Source organism: Cupressus sempervirens, chromosome 8 (genome assembly GCF_028749045.1).
Source record: "Cupressus sempervirens isolate cs-2001-9-10 chromosome 8, ASM2874904v1, whole genome shotgun sequence".
Classification (NCBI taxonomy): domain Eukaryota; kingdom Viridiplantae; phylum Streptophyta; class Pinopsida; order Cupressales; family Cupressaceae; genus Cupressus; species Cupressus sempervirens.
The window spans coordinates 742,017,476-742,043,363 of NC_143125.1; the positions used below are offsets into that span (position 1 = coordinate 742,017,476).

General features: G+C 35.9%; 1 protein-coding gene across 1 annotated transcript in view; it reads left to right on the forward strand.

Annotated features, from left to right (window-relative positions):
- The first annotated feature begins 6,828 nt into the window (after positions 1 to 6,828).
- The window catches only part of LOC149544551 (ATP-dependent zinc metalloprotease FTSH 7, chloroplastic-like), a 125,909-nt gene continuing 106,849 nt past the window's right edge, over positions 6,829 to 25,888 (forward strand). Inside the window, exons 1-9 of the mRNA XM_089795184.1 lie at positions 6,829 to 8,225; positions 14,770 to 14,832; positions 14,959 to 15,078; positions 15,305 to 15,370; positions 15,514 to 15,699; positions 15,807 to 15,893; positions 16,001 to 16,114; positions 16,236 to 16,360; positions 16,453 to 16,561. Of these exons, the coding sequence (XP_089651310.1) occupies positions 7,377 to 8,225; positions 14,770 to 14,832; positions 14,959 to 15,078; positions 15,305 to 15,370; positions 15,514 to 15,699; positions 15,807 to 15,893; positions 16,001 to 16,114; positions 16,236 to 16,360; positions 16,453 to 16,561 (1,719 nt within the window). The 5' untranslated portion in view covers positions 6,829 to 7,376. The remainder of the gene's footprint in view (positions 8,226 to 14,769; positions 14,833 to 14,958; positions 15,079 to 15,304; positions 15,371 to 15,513; positions 15,700 to 15,806; positions 15,894 to 16,000; positions 16,115 to 16,235; positions 16,361 to 16,452; positions 16,562 to 25,888) is intronic.

Consider the following 25,888-nt stretch of genomic DNA (forward strand, 5'->3'; position numbering starts at 1 on the left):
ATTCCCAATGACGCTTAAATTCCTACAACCATGGGTTCAAGTGATTCAATGCAATAGGATATTTATTGTCTTCCAAAATTAGTTCTATGGGATAGCTACTTGACAAACATTACAGGTTTATTTTGGAGTCCTTATTACAGATTTGGGAGATTTGATTGATGAAAATCATCTCCTCCTTGTTGAAGATGACCTTTCTTCAATTGTTGTGATGGATTCATTCTCTACTTGATCATTCTTTCAAGGTTGACATGATGGTGGATACATTGGTGCAACAATTAGAGGAAGTTAATTTATCTTTAGAGGAGACACTCGAGTCTTTAACACATGTTCTATATTCATCCTTTTTTGATCTTCACTCATGTTTTCAGTAGTGTGGCTTAGTACATATGATTTGGAGGAGGCACCTAAGATGGCCTAGTAACCAAGATCCATGATGTATTGCAAGATTTTATGTATTCCCCTAAATTGCATTTAAGGGGGGCAGGGGTGTTGGTGAAATTAATTAATTATAATTACAATTTACTTTACTTAGTATAATGCATTTACATATTAGTTTTCATTTAGACATAGGAGTTTACATTTCATTTTAGCAAATAGTGTAGGAGAAATCCACATTAGGTGATGTTAGTGTTAAGATTATAGCTACAGTCGGATTGATTTAATCATAAGATACAATGTTGATATATATATATATAATACACATGTTATACTGTGATTTATATTATTAATATATATTAACTAATAATGATTAATCATAGAGACATGTCTCCTACTCTTATATTTATAAGAGATTGGGATTTGCATTTGGAACAAACCAATAACCATGGTAGTGTAATTACATTTGTAGAAATCGATCCATATTTTCTAACATGGTATCAAAGCTAGAGTGCAATTGAAAGAAATGATAAAAAAGACTAGATTATTGATTTGAGGAAAACACAAACATATCTAACGGAAGCACATGTGGATCGGTTTGAAAGGATTAAAGGTATAGCAGAGCATACAAAGGAAAATATCTATAAGTGCAACCAAGTAGGAAGAAAAATCACATATTCAACATATGAATGAAAGAATTAGACAGAGATTAAGCATGCATATTAACCCTATAAAATTATAGAATTACTTGTAGTAGAGATGAACGCTAGTGAAATTATGTACAACAATATTATATGACTATTACAACAACGAATTCAAAAAAATGTTTATTATAAAGTCACGTATCATGCTGTTGTGTTTCTGACAACTAGAAATGCAAGATCATTTGAAGACTAAAGATCTATCAACTGCCAATACAGATACAAGTTTAATTGGTGATAACTAAAATTACTCCTGGATGCTTGATGTCAAAACAAACCTACAGATGGTAGTTTGAAAGATCAACAAGATATCATCTATAATTGGATGTATAAACCAAACAAATATATTGATGTGAGGTGAAAAGTGAGAAAGCGGTAATATGGAATATGACAACTAGTATTTAAGCAGCGACAAATGAAACTTTATGTGTGGTAGAACACAAAAAATATGATAAGTCATTGCATTCCCAAATTAATAGAAACAATCGCAACCAAAGGAACTTGTATTACACCCTACACCATGTAATGCCCTGCCCAGAGATCCTTGGAACAAAGATAAATAAAAGCCAATATTTTTTTAATTTTTAAAACAAATATGGATGCACACAACAATCAACATACAAGGATCAAAAAATCTCAATAGAAGATTAAACAAACATCCAAACACCAATGGATCTCCAAATGCCACTACTGACCAAAAACTCTGCAAAGGGTATCCCAAACACATCTTGATAACTTTTGATCAAGATGAAAAGTACTCAATGGTCGCCCAAACAGGTTTCCTAACAAAACTGTACAACATTTTCAACTAGAGGCACTACACAACAACAATGAAAAGGTTTCACCCAACATATGTGAGTTGTAATTTTAACTAACATCAACATTCTTTAGCAGGAAACAAGACAATGATTGTCACCAATGACAGTCTCTTCATTCAAAAATATAGATGAAAGCATCATATTGTATGCTTTAAACATGGGATGACAAGTATCAAAATATCATGATCTCACGCCATCGGATGACCAAAAAATAATACGTATATAGCAATTGCAAAAGATAGTATCACATATGCAAATGAAGAGCAAATTCAATAAGAATGTTAGAAGCAAAAACAATGGAACACCAATAAGTATGAGACATGATACGCATGCATAATCAAATGAAGTACAAGGTATTGAGTAAAATTAAAAAATTGGAAAGAGATTAATAAATATGCGAAAATATCAAAATATCACCACCAAGGAATAAAGTTTCTACATAATAATTATATGCAACAATTATATACAACGATTCATCATGTAAAAATGATATTATTTTGAATGAACATATAAAAGTTCATATATTGGAACAATGAAATAGTGAGGTTCCCACATTAGATTCTTAAAGACCTTGTGTCAGCATAAGAGATCATGATGGAAATTGAACTTTGTATATATGGGCCAATATTAAAAGGGAATTATCATTGGCATAAAAGGAGCTCGGTAGACTTGAAGGTCAAATGACAAAGTATTTTAGATGCTATGATGACAAGCAGGGATGAATACATATTATCATATGTGGTGTAATGATAATAATTTATGGATGCTAAGTTAATCAGATTCAAAAACATATTCTTTATCAAGTAAGAAAATTAAAACCATCAAAACCATATAATCAACAATTTATTTTAATATAGAAGGATTTACTAAAATTAAGATTGTGACTCGTTGAAAAGTCACATCCCCACTTCTCATTAAGATATATAAGATGATTGGTGAATAAGATTAGTACAAGGGTACATAATAAAGGTGGTGATAAGGTTATTATATTAATGATATAGGGAAATTATTGACTTCATGAACCATGAACAAGTCATTAGATTAATATGCTTAATGTATTTCAAGTATGAAGTCAAATAACAGATGTGAATTTGACTGCAGATAGGGATGTGGAAAACAGGTATAGAGTTATGAGCAATAAAAGGGAAAAGTCATGAGATAAGTATTCCTTATTATTTTAAGTAATACTTTTACTTATTTTTTCGTGGTTACCTTAGATTATTGTATGTGGTACTACTTAAAAATATACTTAGAAGATTGAATATATATATGCATATATATGTTCAAAGTATACTAGATCTTTATCTATATTGAAATGATCTTATATCATTTATAAGTACCCCTGGTTATTATGTTAGTCTCTCTCTTATTTTTGTATTTTAATATGTACTATAAGGTATATTTGCCTTTTTATTTTTTTTCAAGAATTTTCTTGCAAGAAAAAGATGGAGATTGAGATTCAGAGGGAGGCTGACATTTGAGGCAACCTTAAAAGAGAGGGAGCATATAGAGGATATGATTTAGTCAACCTTTGGTGATCTTGATCATATTAATTTAAGGGGAGTAAACTACATTGTGATGGATTCATCAATGATATACATTTGGAATACACATATTACAAGATGTGTGTAATATAGGTTTAAATCAAAAGATCAAACAAATACCTTGCATGAACAAAGAAAATTTGAGTTGTTGTGAGATGTTAATGAATTTATTAAGAATTCATTTAAACCATCTACAAGTCTCTCTTTGATGAATGGAACTTGACATATGAGTTGTAGATTCATACATTTGGAACAATCATACTCAATCCAGATATTGACGTATTGTGGACAAGTTTGAGAAAATGGAAGGACATGTTCACTTCTATTGTTAAGCTAGATGAATGTTTGGACCTTCAATGTATGAAAAGAGCAAGTTGGAACTTAGAAAGGAGTTGCCATATTTGATACAAAATTGTTCAACAATACAAGAATGAGTGGAAATTTTACATTGTGGGGGGGAATAATAGTCAATGTTCCATTCCTGCTTAAACCTTATTTAGAGGGGAGATGTTCCATTCTCAAATAATCTAAGAAGACAATTTCTGAATCTTCATGAGTAGATGAGTATTCTTATCTTTTACATTTATCTACTCATTGAAGTCTCTCTCTTATTTGTAATTCTATACATACTATAAGGGTTATTTGCCTTGATCTTTTCGTTATGTTTGAGGATGTTCTTATAGGAAAAGAAGGTTGGTACTTTACACATGATACCAAATATTGAGATCATGAGATCATTCTACATTAAGAGGGAGTATGACACTTCTTCTAAGGCAACGTAGGAGCTTAGAAGATTAATATTTAGATGGAGCCTAGAAATAAATATATGACTGCATGATTTTGATGGGCCTACTTTTGAGTGCATCATGAGGAAGTAGTGACTTATCACTAGAAAATCAAAAGATTGATATCAATTTTAGAGTGAGTTTGATAGGCATCCTTGGGTGAAGAGAGCTTCTGAGGAAGTAATTAGAGGACATGACTTCCCAAAATTGATGTTTAGAGGGAGAATTTTGAGGTGCAATCCTTTGTAAATGATATTTTCTCTATGAGGAGAAGTTCTTAGTGAAATTCGTTGTAATACATTTTTCTACGAGAGAGAATTGAGGTGAAAGCCTTATACCACACTCTAACTTGGTTCTTGGTGGCTACTATTTCACATATGACATGTAATGAAGGTGACAATCCTTCATTGACATATATAAATAGAAGGTAATCATTGTAAGATGGTAATCTTATAAATGGTAGATCTATTATCATGACATACTTCATTAAGTTGTCATGACAACAAATGTATCATAACAAACTTCATTAAGTTGTTGTCACAAAAAGATTAAATTTTCACAATTGTGTGTTATGAAAGGTGATGGTCTTTCATATGTGTGAGGTTACTATTGTAAGGTGATGACCTTATCAATAGTTGATCTATCTCCTAACACCAAAATGTGTTGGAGCAAGTGTTATCATGGTTCTTTGGGCTGGATTTGTCAGACACCTTGATAACCAACTTATCATGGTTCTTCAAGTCGAATGTCGGACAACTTGATAATCAACTCATCATGGTTCTTCGAGACCGATTCTTTTGGACACCCTGGAAATCAATTGTTATGGTTCTTCGGGCCTGATTTTGTCGGACACCATAACTTAAATCTATCATAGACCACACTTAAAGTGGTGTTGAATTCTTGTATTATAATTGCTTCAAATTTTTTTGCTAAAGAGGGAGTGTTGAGAACTGTAGTCTTATCGTGAATTTAAATATCATGCTAAGATGATATCTCTTCAGAGACTTGAGAACATAATGTGTTCTATAAATCCTCCCTAGCTAAGAGGGAATGTTAAGATTATAGCTTGAGTCAGACTGATCATAAGATACAACGTTGATATATATCATGTGTGTGTGTGTGTGTGTGTGTGTGTGTATAATATTATAATTATACTACATATATGTAATATTATTATATTATTTTGTCTCTCTTGTTTGTGCTATCAATTGAGCTTCTAGTTCTTGAAACTTTCATTCTTTGCCTTAGACAAAATTCTCACAACAACAATTGCCAATATATTGTATTTCTAAAGATTTACTCTGATGCTTTCTATTGTCTTGCTCCTTCATTTTTCTTATCTTCCAATGAACCTTATGAAGAATTTAAAATTGGATTATCAAATTCAACAAATTAAATTTTAATTGGAGTAGCTTAGGATGAACAAAAAGGATCTGTATGCCTCAAGGATTAAGATTCTCCTTAAAATTCTAATGGTTGGTTATGCCTATTTTCTAGAGAAATATATATTTTGTTCATTCTTACAACTGATACTACTTTCCATCTTTGCGATATTGTTGTTCATTGGTGTAACTAGCATCACATTTCATTTTTTGATGCAAGCTTGCTAGCTTTGTTGGAGCCTTCTACTCCTTACTATGTTTCTTCTTGTAATGTCCTCTTTTGTAGCTGTTGCCACACTCTACTTTTGTATCATTTACATTTTTCAATTAAAAAAAACTTAATATAATACTTTGATATTGCACAAAGTTCCAAGAAAATTCAAGATAACTCTTACATAAAATAAAATCAATAAATCAAGAATAACAATTAAGATAATCTATCAAGATTCAACTATGTAGTTTTTTAGTCAAACTCATTAACTCATGTTTTATGAATAATTCCCTATAACTCATCCCTCATGTGAATGATGTATTTTTGAGTCTTCTTAAGAACTCACCCATCCCAATACTACTATAACTCAAGCACATTTAACCAAGGACTTTGCCCCAAGAGTTGGAGCACTATTGAGATGGGTGATTGAGGAAGGCCAAATGCTTCACCTCTATAAGCATCACTGAGTGCAAACTTCATCATTCATTTTTACAAGAAGCCAGTTTTTATATAAGACTACAAATGAAATATGAATCAATAAATTTGATTTGAAAATTACAAAGTTGAATCCTAATATCCTAATAGATTATAATATGACTTATTGTAACAAAAATCTTTTGACTTATAAAAATGAATATTCTACCATATCTAAATATGCTAGTTTTAGATTACATATTATCGGTAGCATATTTTAAACAACAATAACATTTGAACACTTTTATGGATGCATAAATTTAATGCCAAGCAAAGTTTCCTTTCCTTCCGTATGCCTACTTCACAAATAACTGCCTCTCGCATATTCTAATTGTTTATTTCTGCGCCTCCTCTTTTCGCAGCGACCTTTATTTAGGCCTTAAGTCTCCTAAAGTTCTAAATATAATTTTATTTAAATTTGTAAGAATTGTTGACTCTATGGGCTAGTTACTTTTTGACCCGCTTAACTTCGTCCACGTGTTTAGTTTTTCTTTTCCTTTCATGTTTTAATAATAATAATAATAACTTAAAAAACACCACATACTAAAATTCTGTATCTGGAAGCTTGAGAATTTGTGACAAACAATATTTATCTTTTTCTGTTCTTATCTTAAAAAAGAAAAATGTACCAGAGACCAGCAATCAAATGTCAGATTTCAACGTGACAAATTAAGCATACAGTCTTTGGGGATAATATCAGAAAGCTTCACGTATATGCACCTTCGATTTCGAGGGTCTTACATGTATAATAAAAACAGTAGAAAATCTTCAATTTCGATCACAAAACTGTTCAATTTTTAGACGAGTCTTCGATTTCGGGTCAAAACCGTGGATAAATTCAGCTGAACTCCGATCGCTGTAATTTGTGAGACACCAATTGTTTATTTCTGAAATTTTATCCGGATTAGAACTGTTTAACAAATTTTTTAAGAAAGCGAACAGGATTTTTTGTTTTGAAGTTTCAGCTTCAAATTTTGTTAACAGAGGCTTCCGATTCTGCTAGTGATTGTGTAATAAAATTTGAATAATCGAATGCGAGGGTTTCTAGATTTTGAAAGATTCAGTTTTAGAATTTCTAAATAGAGAATGGCTGGGATACTGCCCGGGAACGCCACAGTTTCCTGGTACAGTCATTCGGCTATTCTGACGCCGCGATCGATCGCCCCGAGAACCAGGTTTTTTTGCTGCTGGGCTGGGATATCCATTTCCAGGGCAGCTCCGGGCGGTTTTCAGGCTAGATATATCAGAATTAGCAGAAACGAAGTTCAGCTGCAGCGTGAAATTGGAGAATCCAGGTTGTGCGGTGGCGGCTTCTTTTGCCGGAGTGCTAGTGGCTCCTACGAGCAAGACCGAGATTCGAAATCGCCTAATGGCGAAGGCAGCGAAGATAATAACCTGCCGCGGAACCCGAAAACTACTTCCACTGACGCCAACAGCGGTATTAATGAAACTAGTGGTACTGGTGGCTCGTCCTCTCCGGAAAAGAAAAGCAGAGGAGGATGGTGGAGAAACCGCAAGTGGGATTGGAAGGAAACCCTAGGAAGTCAGGTGCGGGAAATTGGAACGATGTGTTTGCAATTGGGCGTGGTTTTGTTTTTAATGAGGGTTTTGCGTCCTGGTTTTCCGTTGCCGGGATCGGACTCCAGGGTTTTGACTAGCAATGTTAGCGTTCCATTCAGCGAGTTTTTGAGCAGGATTAGCAATAATCAAGTGCAGAAAGTTGAAGTTGACGGCGTGCATTTTACGTTCCGTTTGAAGCCGGAAGTCGATAGCCCGCCAGAAAATGTGGTGGTTTTGGATCGGACAGCAAAGCGTGTTTTGTACACGACTACAAGGCCAACTGACATTAAAACGCCCTACGAGAAGATGCTGGAAAATCAAGTTGAATTTGGAGCCGCTGATAAGCGGTCTGGTGGTTTTCTTAATTCTGCATTGGTATGTTTCAGTTGGTATTTATTGACAGAAGAGTGTAGCATATTGTAATATTTGTAATTGCTATTTTTTGCTTACAGAAAAGTTTGTGAAATAAATACTAGGGGCTTTCAGCTTAGACGGTTCTCAAGAGCAGGAACGATTCTTCTAATGAAGAAAGAGTCGCCTGGAATGTAGGCTCTAAAATTGGATACAGACTTACCCTAAAGCCTCGTATTATGCTCTAAGAAAATTTGAGCGTTTGGGTTTTTAAGTTCTACACAGTCTGTAATAGTCGATGAATATCTTTTTGAATAAAATTGTGCAAAAAATTATCTTAATTAGGAAAGTGTCGCTTGAAACCTTGATAAATTAATTCACATTGATTAATCCAATTATTTTTTTAAAAATTATTTCTTTGAAATTCATTTAAATAACATTATAGGAATCAATTGAATGAGCAGGTTGTCTGTGACGCCAAACCTTGATAATGCGTCTATTTGCCTCAGCGTTCAGCAAGGATGGAACCCTGGTTGGCTGTAGTGTGGTCACGAGAAGTTCACATTTATCATTTTTTTGTAATGCGTAAGCTTTTGTAGGGTTAGGGCTCACTTGCTTTTATTAAAGCATAAAGAATAATTGAAGAACTACAAGTCTGCCAAGCAAGAAGCAAAGAGAAACCAAGATACAGAAACAAAGAAATACCAGGAAGGAAAGAGACCTAGAAAGAATGAAAGAGAGAGCAAAAAACTTTCAAACAGAAAAAGAGAAAAAGGAGACATCATCAACTTAGCCAAACAAACCAAACAAAACTAAGTTTTTTGCTGTTCTGCAGAAGGATAGCTTCCATAGTCCACTGGGAGTCCTTATCCACTCTTTCCCTTCCTTCAGTACGAAGTATTTCAGCATCCGACTTATGCCCTTTCTTCTTTGAAGGGTCACAGTCATGTTTGGTTCTGCTGCACAGGGTTTGTGCAATTGGGCACTTCCTCGGAGGAGCTAGGACAAAATCAGATTCAAACTGATCAAGGGCATCCTATTGCAGTTTCCCTACTAGCCCTGCATTGATCAATTGTTGAAGTGAGTCAAACATAGGAGGCGAGAGGATGATGTGAAGGAGGTGAACGGTGTAATGCCCTTGCTAGGTACGCCCCTCGTGATGATGGTTAAGTACCATAGGTTAATAAGGACCATATGAGGCCAGAAAGTATAAGGTTCTGCTGTTAGGTCTAGGCTAGAGGACACCTCATCATTTCTAACAATACAAACCTCATTATGGTTGAGCTCTCGGTAATTATTAAGACTTGTTGTGTAGATTCTTATGTATATTTCCTAACCTAGAATTCGATATGTCATGAATTATCTACACTAATTTAGTTGCAGTTTCCAAAATAGATCTATCTCATCTTATTTTTGAGAGAGGATTATATCTCTATTTATGTTTCGCTATTTGCTTCACTTGGATTTGTGAATTTAGGGTGAAGTATAAGGTGGTCGAAGAAGGGGACATTACATGTGCTCAAAGATGCACATAGCAATTAAAATTTAAATCTCTATAATAGAAACCTTTAAACATTTTCCCCTATTGGAGATCACCATTCACAGCTAGCCTAGCATTTGCTTAAATTTGAATATTTTAAAATTTTTTGAACTTTTAATAATATTTAAATTAATGAAACTTGTAACATTTTTATTTTTTTACTTTATTTAAATTTTAATATTTTCAAATAAGATAATCTGTTAGGTTTTATTTGTACCAAAGATTGAAGCCTAAAATTTGCTAAATTTTGATATTTTAAACTTTACTTCATTTTTAATATTTTTAAATTTATTGAACTGTTAATATTTTTAAATTTTAAATAAACTAGGTATAAGGAAGTCATACCGCATAAAATTGATTAAAGAAATATTTGATTGGCAAGCTAAGCATATGGGAGCTGTGCCCCATAAAATTGATGGGAATAAAAGTTGAAGTTTATGCTCTAAGAATAGGGGTGCATAATGCAAACTATAATGCGTTCCATCTACTTAAAAACTATTGCCCCTCTAAATCTTGACAACCCATCTTAACATGATCACAGAGACATATTTGAACTCAGCAATTTTCCTTTCTCTTAGACATTCTTGGTGTCATTTGGAGCTTTTGTTGTTTCTTCCTCTTAAATTCAATCCATCCTGATTTGTTTGAGGGGGAGTACTCAAATTTTGTTCCATTTTACATATTGTGGTGTCATTGCCATCCTAGGGAGCGATAGACCCTGAGGAAACCACAAATATCATTGTACTTTCTTTCTCAAAGACCCTAGTACCATCAACATCTACTGACTCAGGTCACGATGAAGAGCCTTCGGAAAGAAAAGTAGTAATAGAATTCTCTTTCACTATTTTTGTTGATGAGTCTCAGGTGCTATGATATAATGGCGAGTCTCAACCCAATTCATCAGGTAGGCCTTTCTCTTGAGGTCTGAGCAGTCCTCAGTTGAGCTAGTTTTTTTGCTTTGCACTGTAGTATGATCTGCTGATAAGCATTTCCTGCATCTGGAATGAATGAGTTTTGTTGCCCACTTTGAAATCTTTCTCAGCAGGATGACCTTTGGAGAGGTCCATTTCAAAGCGTAAATGAACTAGCACATTTAATTGTTTCCTCAGGGGAGCAGTAATAGTTTCTGAGTACATTTCCAATGGCTTACAGGCTCTGTAGCTGGCAGAGTGTGCACGAGAAGGTATGGTAGATACACCCAGAGACGTGCAGTAGAGAAAGGCTGAAATTGGTGATTGAAGGATAGGAAACAAGGCTTCAGACCTAAGAAATGTATGTTGACAAACCACAGGCCATTTTCTAACAATTTCCTCTTGTCTTCAAGAGTGTTAGATTTGAGGATTAAAAAACCCCAACTATGGGTAAATTCATACTTCTCAACTCCATAGCTTCCAATAATCAGATATCTAGTCTTGTAGATTGCACAATTTTGGGCATGATTTTGTGAATCTCAGACGAGATTTGTAATTCCTCCTACCATTGATATCCCCACCTAGACAAATCTCTAGAATTGGTTCCAATCCTCTGTATGGTAAAGAGCTATCCTGACAAACTGTTACCCCAGGAAGATGGGGAGAGGAAAGGCAGGGATTCAAAATGGGGTTGGCCGGGCAATTAATCCAGGCCATACGGGAAGATGCCTGAGTGCTATTCACTTGTGCAAAACCTTGAGGATCAACCGTGGTCAAACGGGAACGTTCAGTCGGAAAAGTGTTAGCCAGTCAAAATAGCAAGTCCACCCTGCCAAAATCCTGGGTGCCAGCATCAAGAGCATCCTTGAAGCTGCACAAGTCGCTATTCGGCTGCAAAGAAGACTGGGGGCAGGTCTGTTGCGGAACAAGGTTAGTGTAGAGTGGAGCAGGTGTTGGAACGATATATTATGATCTTATTCTATATAATTTATTGTAATATATTTAAGTACACAAAAACTTATGTTATTTAAATTTTATCAGTTGATTTTTTTTTTTTTCAATTTTTTTTCCGTACAAAACCCAAACACAAACCTTGTGACAGAGTCTACCTTCTCAAAGTATGGCCCAAAATATCAAATCTAAACTTTTCTCCACAGATTTCTATACACGGACATTCTCTTATAAAAAAATAGTGTTAATAATCACAATTATTATATTAATTTTCTCAGAAAAAATACTCAATTGAAAATAGCACCTTGCCTCGTTTTCTATAAAACCATGGGAGTTAGTCAACATTGTGTAGAACACTTTAATTTGATGAGTTTGTATTTAGTTTCTTTATATTTGTGTCGAACCTTAATAGCTTTAGAACTATGAACTGAAAATGATTTGCCAGAGATTTCTATTCATCTCAACATGTAAATATCCTTGAAAACCTTCCAGACCTGGACATAGATTTGCAGTTTTCTGATTTCTCTAGTGTAAAGATTATGTAATTACTAACTATGTAATGGTTTTGAAACTCATGGAAAATGGATGGACCACCAAACAATCGCACAGTTTGATATACAAACCTTCTTGACATGTCATGTTGCTTTGTTCTGCTATCAGATATAGTCATTTTGGGGCAGTGAGCAAAGATTGACACCAAATGTTTGTGTTTCTTGCTAATTTGGCTTGATCGTTGATGTAATCACTTTTTGAACATTAGTATAGTGAGGAACTTTTTGTTGTGCACTATCTGTACCATCCATATTTGCATATGTATATTGGGCTTTCCTTTTTTTTCATGAATTGCTTTGATTTTTTCCTTATATTATTTAAAGTGTACATATTTGTATGTATAAATGGGACATCTGTATTGTGTTACAAAATCTTGGCTATGGTATTTTAAACTTTTAAAAAATTCGTGCCCCTTTTGGATACTTTTAATTGTTACCTTTCTAGGGACATTGTTTGCTGCTGAAGCCTGAGAAGTATTCTTTTTGGTAAATGCATTGTGGTGGTTTCATGTATCAGATATAGAGTTAAAACAGGTGTGGTTGGCATTAGGTTTCCACTGTCCATGAAAACTCATGCCAACTAAATCTGTTTGAATTCTATAGCTGATTAGCTTCTGTTTATAACTATGCATATTTTCAAAGGACATTTTTACTCTGTGATCAATTTTTTTTTTTTTTGGATCGATAAAAGGCTTTTTTGCCAATAAAAAGTTATTATCTTTAAAATATTTACATTCTTATATATCCCCATTCAAAGTGCAGGCACTGGGGGGAAAGAACGGTGAAGAAAACCCCCGGTTTAGCCTGGGACGCAAGCGTCCTGTCTACTTGTATATACGCTTGCCTCTTCTCTAGAGGACTTTGAGAAGGCTTACCTTCTCTTACATGAAAAAATATAGTTGATACGTTGTTTATATAACATTCCTCAGAAATACACTAGATGGTTTGAGGTACTTATCCTTCCTAACATCAATTTGGATTACAAATTTTCCTCATTCTTGCAATTTTTTATTAACATGCTTCATCTCTGAGCCTGGTTGCTTCTTAGCTTTCCATAGAATAATTTTTCCTCATGCAGCAATGATGCTGGTTTTCGGATGATCAGATATTTTTTTATCCTGCAATCTTTCTTGTGGCTAAGATCATTATTAGTTCCAATAGATGATTTACAGAAATAATAATGAAATATGTAGTATAAAAAAAACTTGCATATTTCTGTCTAATTTTGGCATTACCTGTAATCGGAACTTATGTTGAACATGGGATATTTCATTTATCTTAATGATTTTACCTTCATTTACTGCAGAGATAACATGGACTGATTTGGCAATATGTGTTAAATAAGAAACTCTTTTTCTATCCTTAGATGCTTATTATGGGTTCATCATTTGTTTAAATCCTCTTTACTCAATATTGTGAATGTTTGATATTTGACCCATGTGATTGGATTTAGCTTATTTGAATTGCGAACTGAATTCTTGACTATGGTTAGTCTAGTTTACAAATTTGCTCTGTTTTAAGTAAATCATTTATGCATTTATTTTGTTACATGAATTAATATGATAGATTGATTTTATGTATAACAACTAGAACTTTCCCATCAATCTTTATTTAATTTTATGGAAAACACTTTATCATTTATTATCATCATGTATACTTATCTCCTTTCACCATACCATTCTATACTGTTAATTGAGATTTACTAGATTGTCCAAGCTTGCTAATTAAAACAAAACCAATTTAACTTATAGCCCCGAAGGACCAGAACCGTAATGCTTATTAGCCTTGAATTGAAAAATTGGGAGGTATGTCTGATGCTGTCTAATGTTTTACTACTTTGAAATTCTAATGTTACTGTGTCCTTGAAATCTATTCGACCCCTTGTGTGGGAAGAGCTTCAGAAATGTCCAAATACCATACAGAAACATGGGTTAGACATGGGTTAAATTCGATCACGAAATCGAGCATTCAAACCATGGAAATACAAATCCAAGCGAGCTATACACAGGTTGTAATGATGATTGTTCTCTTTATTTATGTTTTAACATACTTATCAAGGTAAAGTTAAGTTATTCTATTATAAGCTTACCTACAATAGAGTGTCCTGCTTAGCATAAGCCAATGCTCAACCAATTGTGACACAGAGCAGACTGGATTGCCAATTGAGTCTAGACGTTACTGAGAGTCAAATCCAATGAATCCAGTTCCAATGTATTGCCGACGGAATCAACTACTTTAATATTAAGGGAGATATTAGAAGCATTAAAAGCCTATGGCTGAAGATGATGAATGAAAACATCTAATCTGAATATTTATAATAAAACACTATAACTGTGTATTTATATTGAAGCAAAAAACTTTTATACAAGGATCTATCACGATATATGTGTATGCAATATCCGAGCGTTGCCTGTGTATAAACTAAGAGCAGAGACTACTCTGCAAGAAGACTTCACTAAGATCAGACAATTCTAGTTTAGCGTAGTTTTTTAAATTCTTGGTTTGTTGGTATATGCCATTTGTTTGTAACACAGCCTTAGATACTTCTACTTGTTGGCTGAGATTCTGTATTCTTGAGGTTCTATATTGCTGATGGTTGTGACTCGTCTCCACAGGTTGCACTTCTCTACATAGCTTTGTTTGCTGGCATTCTCCGTCTTCCACTGAAAATTTCCCAGGTACTTCTAATACAATATACTGGACAGTTCTAAGGTTTGAATTTAAAATAAACATGACAGAATGAGTTAAAGTTTGCACTTTTTATGTTTTAATTTTATTAACTATTTTGCTGTTTAACTGGTTAGTTGAGAAGCCGTAAAGCTCGAGGTTCTGGCAACTCCAAAAGTGGTGAAAACGGAGATGCTGTAACATTTTCTGATGTTGCAGGGGTTGACGAAGCTAAGGAAGAGCTTGAAGAAATTGTCGTATGCTCCAAAACTTTGTCTAGGGATTTGGCTTCTCTTTTCCTAATTGAATTTCTGATAATTGATTTTCTGTCATGGAGAATGTTTTTCCATTTACCTAACCTTCTCTAAGTCTTTCTTTTTGTCATATATGTACAATTTATGTGTGTAGAACTGGAAAATAATACTAATGCAAGCTTTCAGAACTTTTCTTAGTCCTGAGTGTTATCATAATTTAATCAAACAGGAATTTTTACGAAATCCAGATAGGTATAGTCGACTTGGTGCTCGTCCTCCTCGAGGAGTACTTTTGGTAGGTTTGAATGTTTCTTACTCAATAAAGGGAGTTTTGATTGATATATTACCAGATTTCTGCCTAGTACTCTGAAAAAGCATATAAGACTGCAAAATTTTTAATGCTCTCTTATGTTAACCAAAGGGAAAATGATCTTGCAGGTTGGACTTCCTGGAACTGGTAAGACTCTTTTAGCAAAGGCAGTAGCTTGTGAAGCTGATGTTCCCTTCATAAGCTGTTCGGCTAGTGAGTTTGTTGAGCTTTATGTTGGCATGGGTGCTTCGCGTGTCCGTGATCTCTTTGCAAGAGCCAAGAAGGATGCACCTTCAATTATTTTCATTGATGAGGTTCATTTTGAAACATACATGATTAGCTTTTCTTTGGGTTCAACTATTTTATGAGCCTTTGCGATGGACAAGCATGTACAAATTCTGTTTTGTGTCTGTGGTTACAGATTGATGCTGTGGCCAAAAGTCGTGATGGTCGTGTCCGCATTGCCAGCAATGATGAACGGGAGCAAACCTTGAACCAACTGCTTACTGTAAGGAGTTTAGTTACTTATTCATTTTAGTTTGTACTTTCTAACCCCAGAGATTCTGCTCTTGTGAAAAAATGCTTTCTTGATATTTCCCAACTTGACAATATTAGGAGATGGATGGTTTTGATAGCAACTCGGCTGTGATAGTGCTTGGAGCAACAAACAGGGCAGATGTTCTGGACCCTGCACTTCGCAGGCCTGGTCGATTTGATCGAATTGTTACAGTATATGCCTTCTTCATTATGTCACATGTTAACAAAAATGACCACATTCAGACATTAGGCGAGATGTGCTTTGCTTTCAAAGCTCTTTAGAGTTCTGATTAGTTTTTTTCTGGCATTGCAGGTGGAACCTCCTGATAGACAGGGTAGGGAAGCTATTTTAAAGGTTCACATTTCCAGAAAGCAACTTCCTTTGGATGCAGATGTGGACCTGATTACAATTGCTACTGCTACCACTGGATTCACTGGGTATGTCATGTATGCTATTTGTAATGTTTTATAGCACGCTTTTTGATGTTTGTATTAGAAAAGATAGCCTAACAGTTCTGAATCTAATACAGGGCAGATCTAGCAAATTTGGTAAATGAAGCGGCTTTGTTGGCTGGGAGAGCAAACAAACTCGTAGTAGGAAAGGAAGATTTTATACAGGCTGTTGAACGCGCTGTTGCTGTGAGTTTCTTTAAATTTTTTATGTGTGAAAACAAGTAATAACTATCCAAGCTGTTGATTATGTGTTTTCTGGCATAATTTTAAACACAAGACTTACAGTTATGAAGGCTGTTGGAACTGAAATGCTGTAGGATTGCACATTTCGTATATTTTGAGCCCCAAGTTTGTGACATGGTAGTGCATTATCTCTAAATAGAAGCTTATCATACAAAGTTGAAATAGTTACACTCAACTTCTACTTATTATCTCTAAATAGAAGCATCTCTATACATTAACCCTCTGTTGGCAATCTTGTCAGATCCTCTGTAACAAGTATTCATACTTTTAGATATGCATTGATTGCTTGGTGAAGGTCAATGCTTGAGATACTCATAGATTACCTTATAAAGGTCTGTACGTAAGATACAAGTATTAAGAACTTAGTTGCCGGTTCGGATTCTGGAACCCTCTGTTGGCAATCTTGTCAGATCCTCTGTAACAAGTATTCATACTTTTAGATATGCATTGATTGCTTGGTGAAGGTCAATGCTTGAGATACTCATAGATTACCTTATAAAGGTCTGTACGTAAGATACAAGTATTAAGAACTTAGTTGCCGGTTCGGATTCTGGAACAGATGCAGGTTCAAGATTTGAGTTCAAAATTCGTTGAATATTTTTTTAGGGTTGGCTTCGGGTTCGTCCATACAAGTTTTTTGTAGTTAAACTTCCTTATCATGTAGACTTGATCAATCCTCTGGTGTTGAAAAATATCTCTTGATACTCAACATTATCAAACCTTGAATTGAGATGGCATATTTCCAAATTGCTTCATCTTAAATTTTCTTCATTCTTGTTCTTGGGAATTTTCTTATTACCATTGTTTGAACTTGATTATACTTGAAAACTTGACTTCTCTTATATTGCCTTGACCTTGATCCTCTTTGAAGTGATGGAATTTTCATGTAGGTGGATCCTTAGAGATAAACTTGGATTAAAAATAAGCTGTTGAAATTTTTCTCTGATTTCTGCTTTCTCCTTATGTTTGGTTTTAACTTTTTTTTAAAACTCCCATCTAGATCTTGCCTTGAATTTGCACATTGGCAACTTGACCTTGAACCTCCTTCTCACTCGACGTCTTCGAACTCAATCTTGTAGCCTCGACTCACTTGAAGTATTTAGTTTGGTCTTCCCGTCATCTCTTTGCTCTCGTAGTTTCTCCTGTTTCACCTTGCAAATACAAAAGAGAAAAAAAATGCATTAAGCTCATGAAGTGGTGGAGGTAAATACACTGTGATCATGGACTGACTAAGGTCTGATTTTCATCTCCTTTCTCTTGTAGTTTCTCCTGTTTCACCTTGCAAATACAAAAGAGAAAAAAATGCATTAAGCTCATGAAGTGGTGGAGTTAAATACACTGTGATCATGGACTGACTAAGGTCTGATTTTCTCCATGTTTTGGGCCTAGATTTATCCTTTTGCAAGTTCTAAGTTCTGCTTTTGTTTGTTTTAGTCCAGATTTATCCTTTCTTATAGCACCTCAATCTCTGATTTTAGGTAGAGTTCTGCCTTAAAGGTCCAAATTGATGCTTCTTAAATCTCCGACTTGTCACCAAGGATGAAATCACTTTTTAATGAAGGAAGGATTTGCTGCTAATTGCAGAGGTAAATTGACTTGCCTTGGTGTTGGAAATGAATTTTCTCTGCCCCTTTCAAATAGACGATTTGAGGCATGAAGGGGCATGTCTAGTTTGAGCCAACTTGGACTTCTTTTGGGCTAATAAAAACAATTAAATTAATTCCATTTTTCTTCCACACTCGACCAATCTGATTGAGAGGATAGAAGGCACGCTTTTGGTTATCATTTCATCATATAGTTGCACCTCCCCCATCTCCTCATTTGGTTAAGCATAAATCTGGGTGGACTTTTGCTAGTTGTGAGGATTGTGAATCCTAGGAGGTAGGTGGATTCTGCCGCTTCCGTAGGATTTTCTCTTTCTTCACTTCTTCAAACTTATTCTCATTCCTTATTGATTTTGGCCAAACTGATCTGATTTTTAATCTTTTTGTCAAGATATCATCACTCCCATGCTCTTGCTCTTTGTTTTCTTCCTTCATTGTGTGAATTGAAGGTTTTGTTTGTGCCTTAAAATCCTTGGTTTAAGGCGGAGACCCCCTATATCCTGAGATTTTACTCTTGTTGCTGGTGGAATTTAGGTGATTTGGTGGAATTTAGGTGATTTGGAGGATTTAGAGTCCTAGGAGGTAGGCGGTGTTAAGAAAATAGGATCAGTTGTAATACATTTTTTTCTTTATTTAACATATTTTTGATTTGTAAAATATTTTTGCACAAAATAACCTTTATATATAACAAACTTTTAAGTATTCGTTGAACACACACACACACACACACACACACACATGATGACGGTATTTATATATTTCAGATTTATTCAATATTGAGAAATACCGAGTTAACTATTATACTACTGCAACTTGGATATCACTGCCTGTTATTTGTGCGACTCCAAGAGCAGCAATTATTTATATATTTATAATTTGTAGGCACATGTCCCATATAGAGACATGTATCTATGTGGCTGAGGCCTCGTATGAAATGTCCAACATGGCACATGCCCTTTCATAACAACAGAATGATTTCCATGTAATCGGGGGTTTCCCTTAAATGGAGAGCGGTCTTCATATCATAATCTCTAGTTATAACATATGTTTAATGCAATGTGATTGGTGATGTAATCACCCAATTCACACTGAATATTTACAAACATAATTCATAGACTAATCAGTAATGTTTAACTATTGGCTATAATAATACGCCTGATCTGTTATTAGGAATTGGTAATAACAGTAGTAAATCAGATTTATGATTTGACATAAACATTTTGATTATTATTTGTTAGATATTATTAACAATTATTAATGTACACACACACATATATATGCACAATTGTGTATATATATGTGTGTGTGTGTTAATTGTCTGATAATTATCAATCAAGGCTAACGAATAATTTATCGAGGTGCCCAATTAAGCACAGTTTATCTCTGATCAAATGAATCTGACTGAAGCTACTACTTTAACAGGTGGACTCCACCTCCTCCCTAGGATTTTGTTTCACACCTTCTTCATGTTTTTATCATGCCCATTTAATGGTTTTTAATCTTGATTGTGGGTTTGATTGAATGAAAGGATCGCATTGGATTCAAAAGTCATGAGTTCAAGGTGGAATTCTTACTGTTCCAAGGATTAGGAATCAACAGATTTTGATGTTATGGTAAATAGATATTGTGGTTTTTAAAACAAAGAAGATGAAAACTCCTTATATAGATTTACAAAGACGATGTCTCTAAAAGAAACAATCATGAATTAAACACAGAAATAAAAACTACCTAATAAGTTAAAGACTAACCAAGATGACCATTAAAGAAACATAGTAATATTTTAATACCCTCCCTTAATGGTTATTGTCTAACTGCTGTCTTTTGGTCACAAATTCTTCAAAACATTCCGCTGCTGCTGAGACCCTCTCTGGGTCTGCAAAATGTAAATGACCAAGAAGCTAAAATGTGTCCAAAAAAGAATAGAGAAGGGTGCCCCTTCTTTAGAATGCTTTGCAACAAGAGACAAGAGCCCGTCATTGAGATGAGTCTGCCATTATCCCTCACAGAATCAGCAAAACAAAAAATCACAAAACATCCAACCTAATGTTAGATAATGGAGCTGCTCTTCTTTGGAGTCAGAGACAAACATTGAGAAAAACTAGTATGATTTTGAAAAAAAATCGTTAAACCCTCCAGACTTTGCAGATGAGCATGATGCCCCAAAACAAACTACAAAAAGCCACAGTTATTTAGAAGAAAATGTGGAAAAATCAAACATGATTCTTGAGGTGAAAAATCAATCAAAATTAGACAACAAAATCTGAGACATGGATTAAAGAATATGAAGCTTCGTTTTTGAGAAAAAATAGTAAATCCCAACATTGAGGGAAAAATTATAAACCCACTGCATGATTTTCGAGGAAAACTTTCTAAACACACGGAAGAATCCCACACAACTTAGTAAATTTCAACTTTACATCCTTAGCCTAGCTCTTGTTCATTACCCTTGACAAACTTAACCACCCAGCATATCAAAGTTTCTCAAACTCATCTTTGATTTGGAGTCTTGAAAATTCCTACCAAACAAGACCACCTAGAAACACCTAAGACCACTACTTGGAATATTGAAGCGAAAAAAATAGAGCGGGTCCCCATTTGCAATATGGCGGTGGTGTTGAAACCTCACAACATGTATCCGCTTCATTTGTGTCCAATTTCCTTTCCCTTGTCCACATGATGGTTGTTGAGTTAAACACACATGCCAGTTTTTCATCTACTACTTGAGGTTCATTGACCATGCATGCTAGGAGTGGTTGTTCTGGGGCAATACTTGGCTTCCTCATTGTCTTTCAGTCTCAGTCATTCACCTATTACACCAATAGTTCTTACCTTGGCCCTTCTGCATCTCAAGATGATGATGCCAATGTTGTTGGGTTTTTGGTCGATGAGTTACTTCAAGCATATGCCATTGCCTCTCTCTCTCTCTCTCTCTCTCTCTCTCTCTCTCTCTTTTCTCTATACTATTTGAAGTTCACTAAATTCTTATGTTTGGGGGCTTAAACTTTTTACGTTCAACCTTTGTTATATTCACGGTTGCGTAGTGTTTACAATTATTTTTTGTAGCACATGGTTTTTCTACAGTGGTGTAGAGTGGAAATATCACTCAAGATCACAGAGATATGCTAATTATACAGAACAACGTAATTGAGAAACATATGAAGTAGAACACAGAACATACCATTCATACCATAATACCAGTAGGCAAGGAAATGATTTCTTTATTAATACCAAAATCAACATGAGTACATTGACAATATTCCAAGTACTTATAGAAGGGTTGGTTGGTTGGAAACCAACTGACGCATTCCCTCACCACCTAACTACCCAACCTGACTAGCTTTAACAAGTACTAAACATAATAGTTACTTTATTCCGACTACATCTATCCCCCCCCCAAAAAAAAGAAGTCGTCTTCCAGACGATTGCTGAACATGAAAACAACAAAAAGAACTTACTTCAAGAAGGAAGATGGGAGGACATCCCTGTGCTCGGAGCTCCCCGTAGCCATTGCAGATCCATTTCAGCTATCCTTTGTTTTGCTCGAACACCTTGCAGTACTCTTAAAGTGTCCATCTTCTTGGCTTCCGATGTGGTGATCTTGCCTTCCAATTCAGCTTGCTCTGTTTTCTAGGCTTCTTGCATTGCAACTTTCTCGGCTTCCCATTGATATTGAAGATTCTGCCTTTCCAGTCCCCATGCTTTAGCCAGGCTTTTTTTTTGTTGAAGTTCCAAGAAGGTTCCTCGAAAGGCAACTTTTATAGCTGCAAGAGCCTCCATGAGCGGCAACAAGTGTTTTTGCCTACTCGAAATGATAGAACTACTTGTCCATGTAGTGGTTATGTCCTTTGAATATCCACCCTACTCTAATAATCTCCAATCTATATGGTAGCCAGTCTACATAAACACGACCAATGCTTCTGCTGCTGTGATGACAGCCTCCAAATTTTGAGACCTAGCCTGCTGCACGAGCTCTTTGGTAGAATGTTCCATGGGCTACAACTCTGTGAAAAACAACTCTGCCTTGGCTGCAAAAGAAGCCGCCTCCAAAGGTTCCTCAACAATTGCCTGTAAAGGGCAAGACACCATGCCTTCTTCCTCAAGTAACCTATCAGCCTCCTCCAGGACCGTATCCACCATAGCCCCAACCGTCATACTTTCCTGAGTGTACCCCTTGCTATTCATCCATTGTTCCTATTGGTTGTACCACGAGAGCAACTGGATGTACTACCTCCGGGCCGAGTGGTGTTTGCAACCTTACTTTATGTGCACACTTTGGCTAGCATTTAAATTTATTACTTTAGTACAAGACTGTTGTTCTGGATAGATTAATGGTGCCAACCTTGGAAGTGATATTTTGGAAGTTCCCCATGTTGGAACTTGTTGCTTGTTGCCTGCTCCTTTCTCAACTCTTGCCTGATTTGGTTCGGAAATATTTGCCGTAGCAGTTCCTTTGGGATCACTAGTCATGTTATGATAAATCTCTGGGGATTTTGATATTTCAGTTGGAAGTGGCTCCTCTGTAGGAGGTAAAAAAGTAAATTCTCGTGGAGTCCCTTGCAGTTGACTTAGGTGGATTTTTGCCTCCTGTGAGTTCGAGGAAGATGAATCCGTATCGCTGCCGTCCTGTTCTGAACTCTCTTCATCCTCTTCCTCCTCTTCGATCACCACTATTTGTTTCGGTTTCTTTTTCTTTGGTTTGCCTCCATTGTGAGATCCTATACCCACGGTATCTAAATGGAGCTAGTATGTCATAGCCGGCTTCTAGGGTTCTACTCTGTTAGCCGGTACCAGTGTCCCTCGGTGCTCACTGCTCACTTGAGTGCGTACTGCTTCTAAGAATAAGGCCATGACATAATGAGGCATATAAAAGGCTTTGTGTTTCAACTCCATGAATTCCTGAAGTCTATCAAAAAGAAATTTAACCCAGTTATACGCCTGTCCTTTATATATTCCATCCACTACAAGCAACATCCAAAGGGCAATGTCGGAAGTGCGACTATCCGCAGTGAGCTTGCTTTTCACCAAATCTCCAATACATCGCCATTCATCATTTGCAATAAAGTTTTTCTTGAGACCCCTACCATTCTTCAAAATTCCTTCCCATTCCAGACTTGTAAGATCTTTCCGACACATTAGTTTCAACCACTTCTTCTTGTCTTCTATTGTCATAGGGGTTTTTTCCAGTTGCTACCCTCTATTGAGAATTCCAAAAACCCTACTTATTTCTTCTGCTGAATAAGAAACAGTCACCTGTTGCTGGAAATACTGTACTAACGATTTATGACATGATTTCTCATAACCTGCGATTAAATTCCGTAGTATAGGTTCAAACTCTTTTAATTCAAAAATTGGCATGAAAATTATTTTGTCTACCTCTGCTGCGCACAACGCCTTTTTCAGAGGATGATCCACTTTTGCTTTCTCCCACCAAGTCTTGCAGTCGCTTCCCATCACACTTTCAAATGTAATATTCATAGCTATGATTGTGATTTTCTCTGCCATTTTCTCTTTGCCTTTTGTCATCTTCCTTATCTCCTTTTTGATTTCAGTATCGCAAGTTTCTTCTTTTTGGAGTCAACAATATTTCTTCTGCTCGGATTTCTTATGCTTAATTTCACCATTGTGTGTTGAGGGTTGATTCCAAGATTTCTTTAATTGTTTGTATATGCCACTTGCACCAACCTTCCTTGTGATGTGATTGCTTGTAACAAACTTCCACCTGTAGCACTGAAGTACGTGTATATAGATTGCCACAGTACAACCCTGAGTTTCTTCTTGTCTCGGAGATGAGAAGTGCGACAGTAGGTTTTCCTTTTAATGTCTCTTGTCGTACGGAATGTACGTAATCTTCCACAGGTACAGACAACCTCACTAGTACAGAATTTCGTACGGATGGTTCTACAGACTCCTCATGTACGAAATCTTCACGTACGAATGCTTCTACGGACACCTCAAACTCCTCACATATTGCCTTCTGTCCTCCTTTATCTGCCTCCTGCACAGATTCCTCTCGTACTTGGATGGATGCATGTGTCTGCTGTATAGCTGAGTATGTTTGCTATCGTACGAATGCCTGCCATACGACCTTTTTTGCCTCTTGTATGGATTCCTCACGTCCTTGCACGGATGCTTGAGTCTGCCGTACGGAGTCACTACATGATGCCTACTGCCATACGGATGCCTTCTTCCATACCCTGTTCCTCTGTACGGCTCGTCTGGAAATGTCTTTGTTCGATCACCCTTCGCTCTTGTTGTACGGATGTCCGTATGTCTATTTTCTCAGCTGCTTCTTCCTCCACTTCTCTGTTTTGTGACTCCGTCTCTTTATAAGGACTTGGTTAATTTTTTTCTCCTTCGGCTCTTTCACTTTTTGCTTTTTGTACTTGTTCCTCGTTTGTACTTATAAAATAGCTGCTTGCCAATTTATTTCTTTTCTCATATGCTTTTAACTTAGACCCATTTACTAGGTCTCTGATAGGTTTATTATCAAAGTAGATAACTTTATTGCTCTATTCTCCTTTATTTCTGATATTCTAAATGGTCCTAGCCATTGGATTTTAAATTTTCCTGGCTTTATTTCATTTTTCCCATTATACCTCAATACTAGTTGTCCTTGTTTAAAATTCATTTTCTTCAAATGCTTGTTATGCCAAAATTTTCGCCTTTGCTCGGCCACTTCTATATTCCATTGAGCAAATGTCCTCCTTTCATACAGTTTGAGTAAAGTACATAGTCTTTCCTTGAGGCTGTCCTCATCACCCAATCTGTTTTGGATTGCCACCCATAACCTTAGTACTATATGTTCCATTGGCACCGCGGCCTACTGTCTGTACATAAGATAAAAGGGAGTGTGTCTAGTAGTGGCCTTATATGTAGTCCTGTATGCCCATACAACTACCAGGATTCATTCTTCCCTGTCCTGCCCTTCTACTCCACAAATTTTATATGGGATTGCCACTATTGCTTTGTTCGTGGCCTCTGCTTGGCCATTTGCTCTTGGATAATAAGGACTCGAGAAGGAATGAAATTTTTTATACTCACTTGTCATCCTTCTGATGGTATGATTCACAAAATGTACTCCTTTGTCACTTGTCAGCTGGAGTGGAATCCCGAATCTTGTGACTATTTGCTCATACAGAAATTTGGCCGTGTTGAGAGCCGTGTTGTCTGGAAGGGCCCGTACTTCAGCCCACTTTGTTAAGTACTCTGTTGCCACCACTATGTACTTACACCGATGACTTTTGCTTACCGGTAAGGGTCCTACAAAGTCTATTCCCCACTGCTCAAATAATTCTTGTGGTTTGGACAGAAATAGTGGCATGAAGTCTCTTTTGAGTGGTTTTCCTATTCTCTGACAAGTGTCACAACTCAATACCCATTCCCAAGCATCTGCGAACAATGTCGGCCACCAGAGTCCTACCAAGAGTACCTTCCTCGCCGTAGTATCTAGTCCTATGTGACCTCTCGCTAGTCCTTCATCGGATTCATTTAGAACACTTGGAATATCTTCCTCCATCACACATCTCAGTATTTCGTTTGGTCCTATTTTGTACAATAACCCTTCAATTAGTTGGAATGTGCTGCTCTTTAAGGCAATTTTTCTCCTTTTTGCTGTAGGCATTTCTTTTGGAAAGGTTGTTGTTGATAAGTACTGTCCAATTTTTCC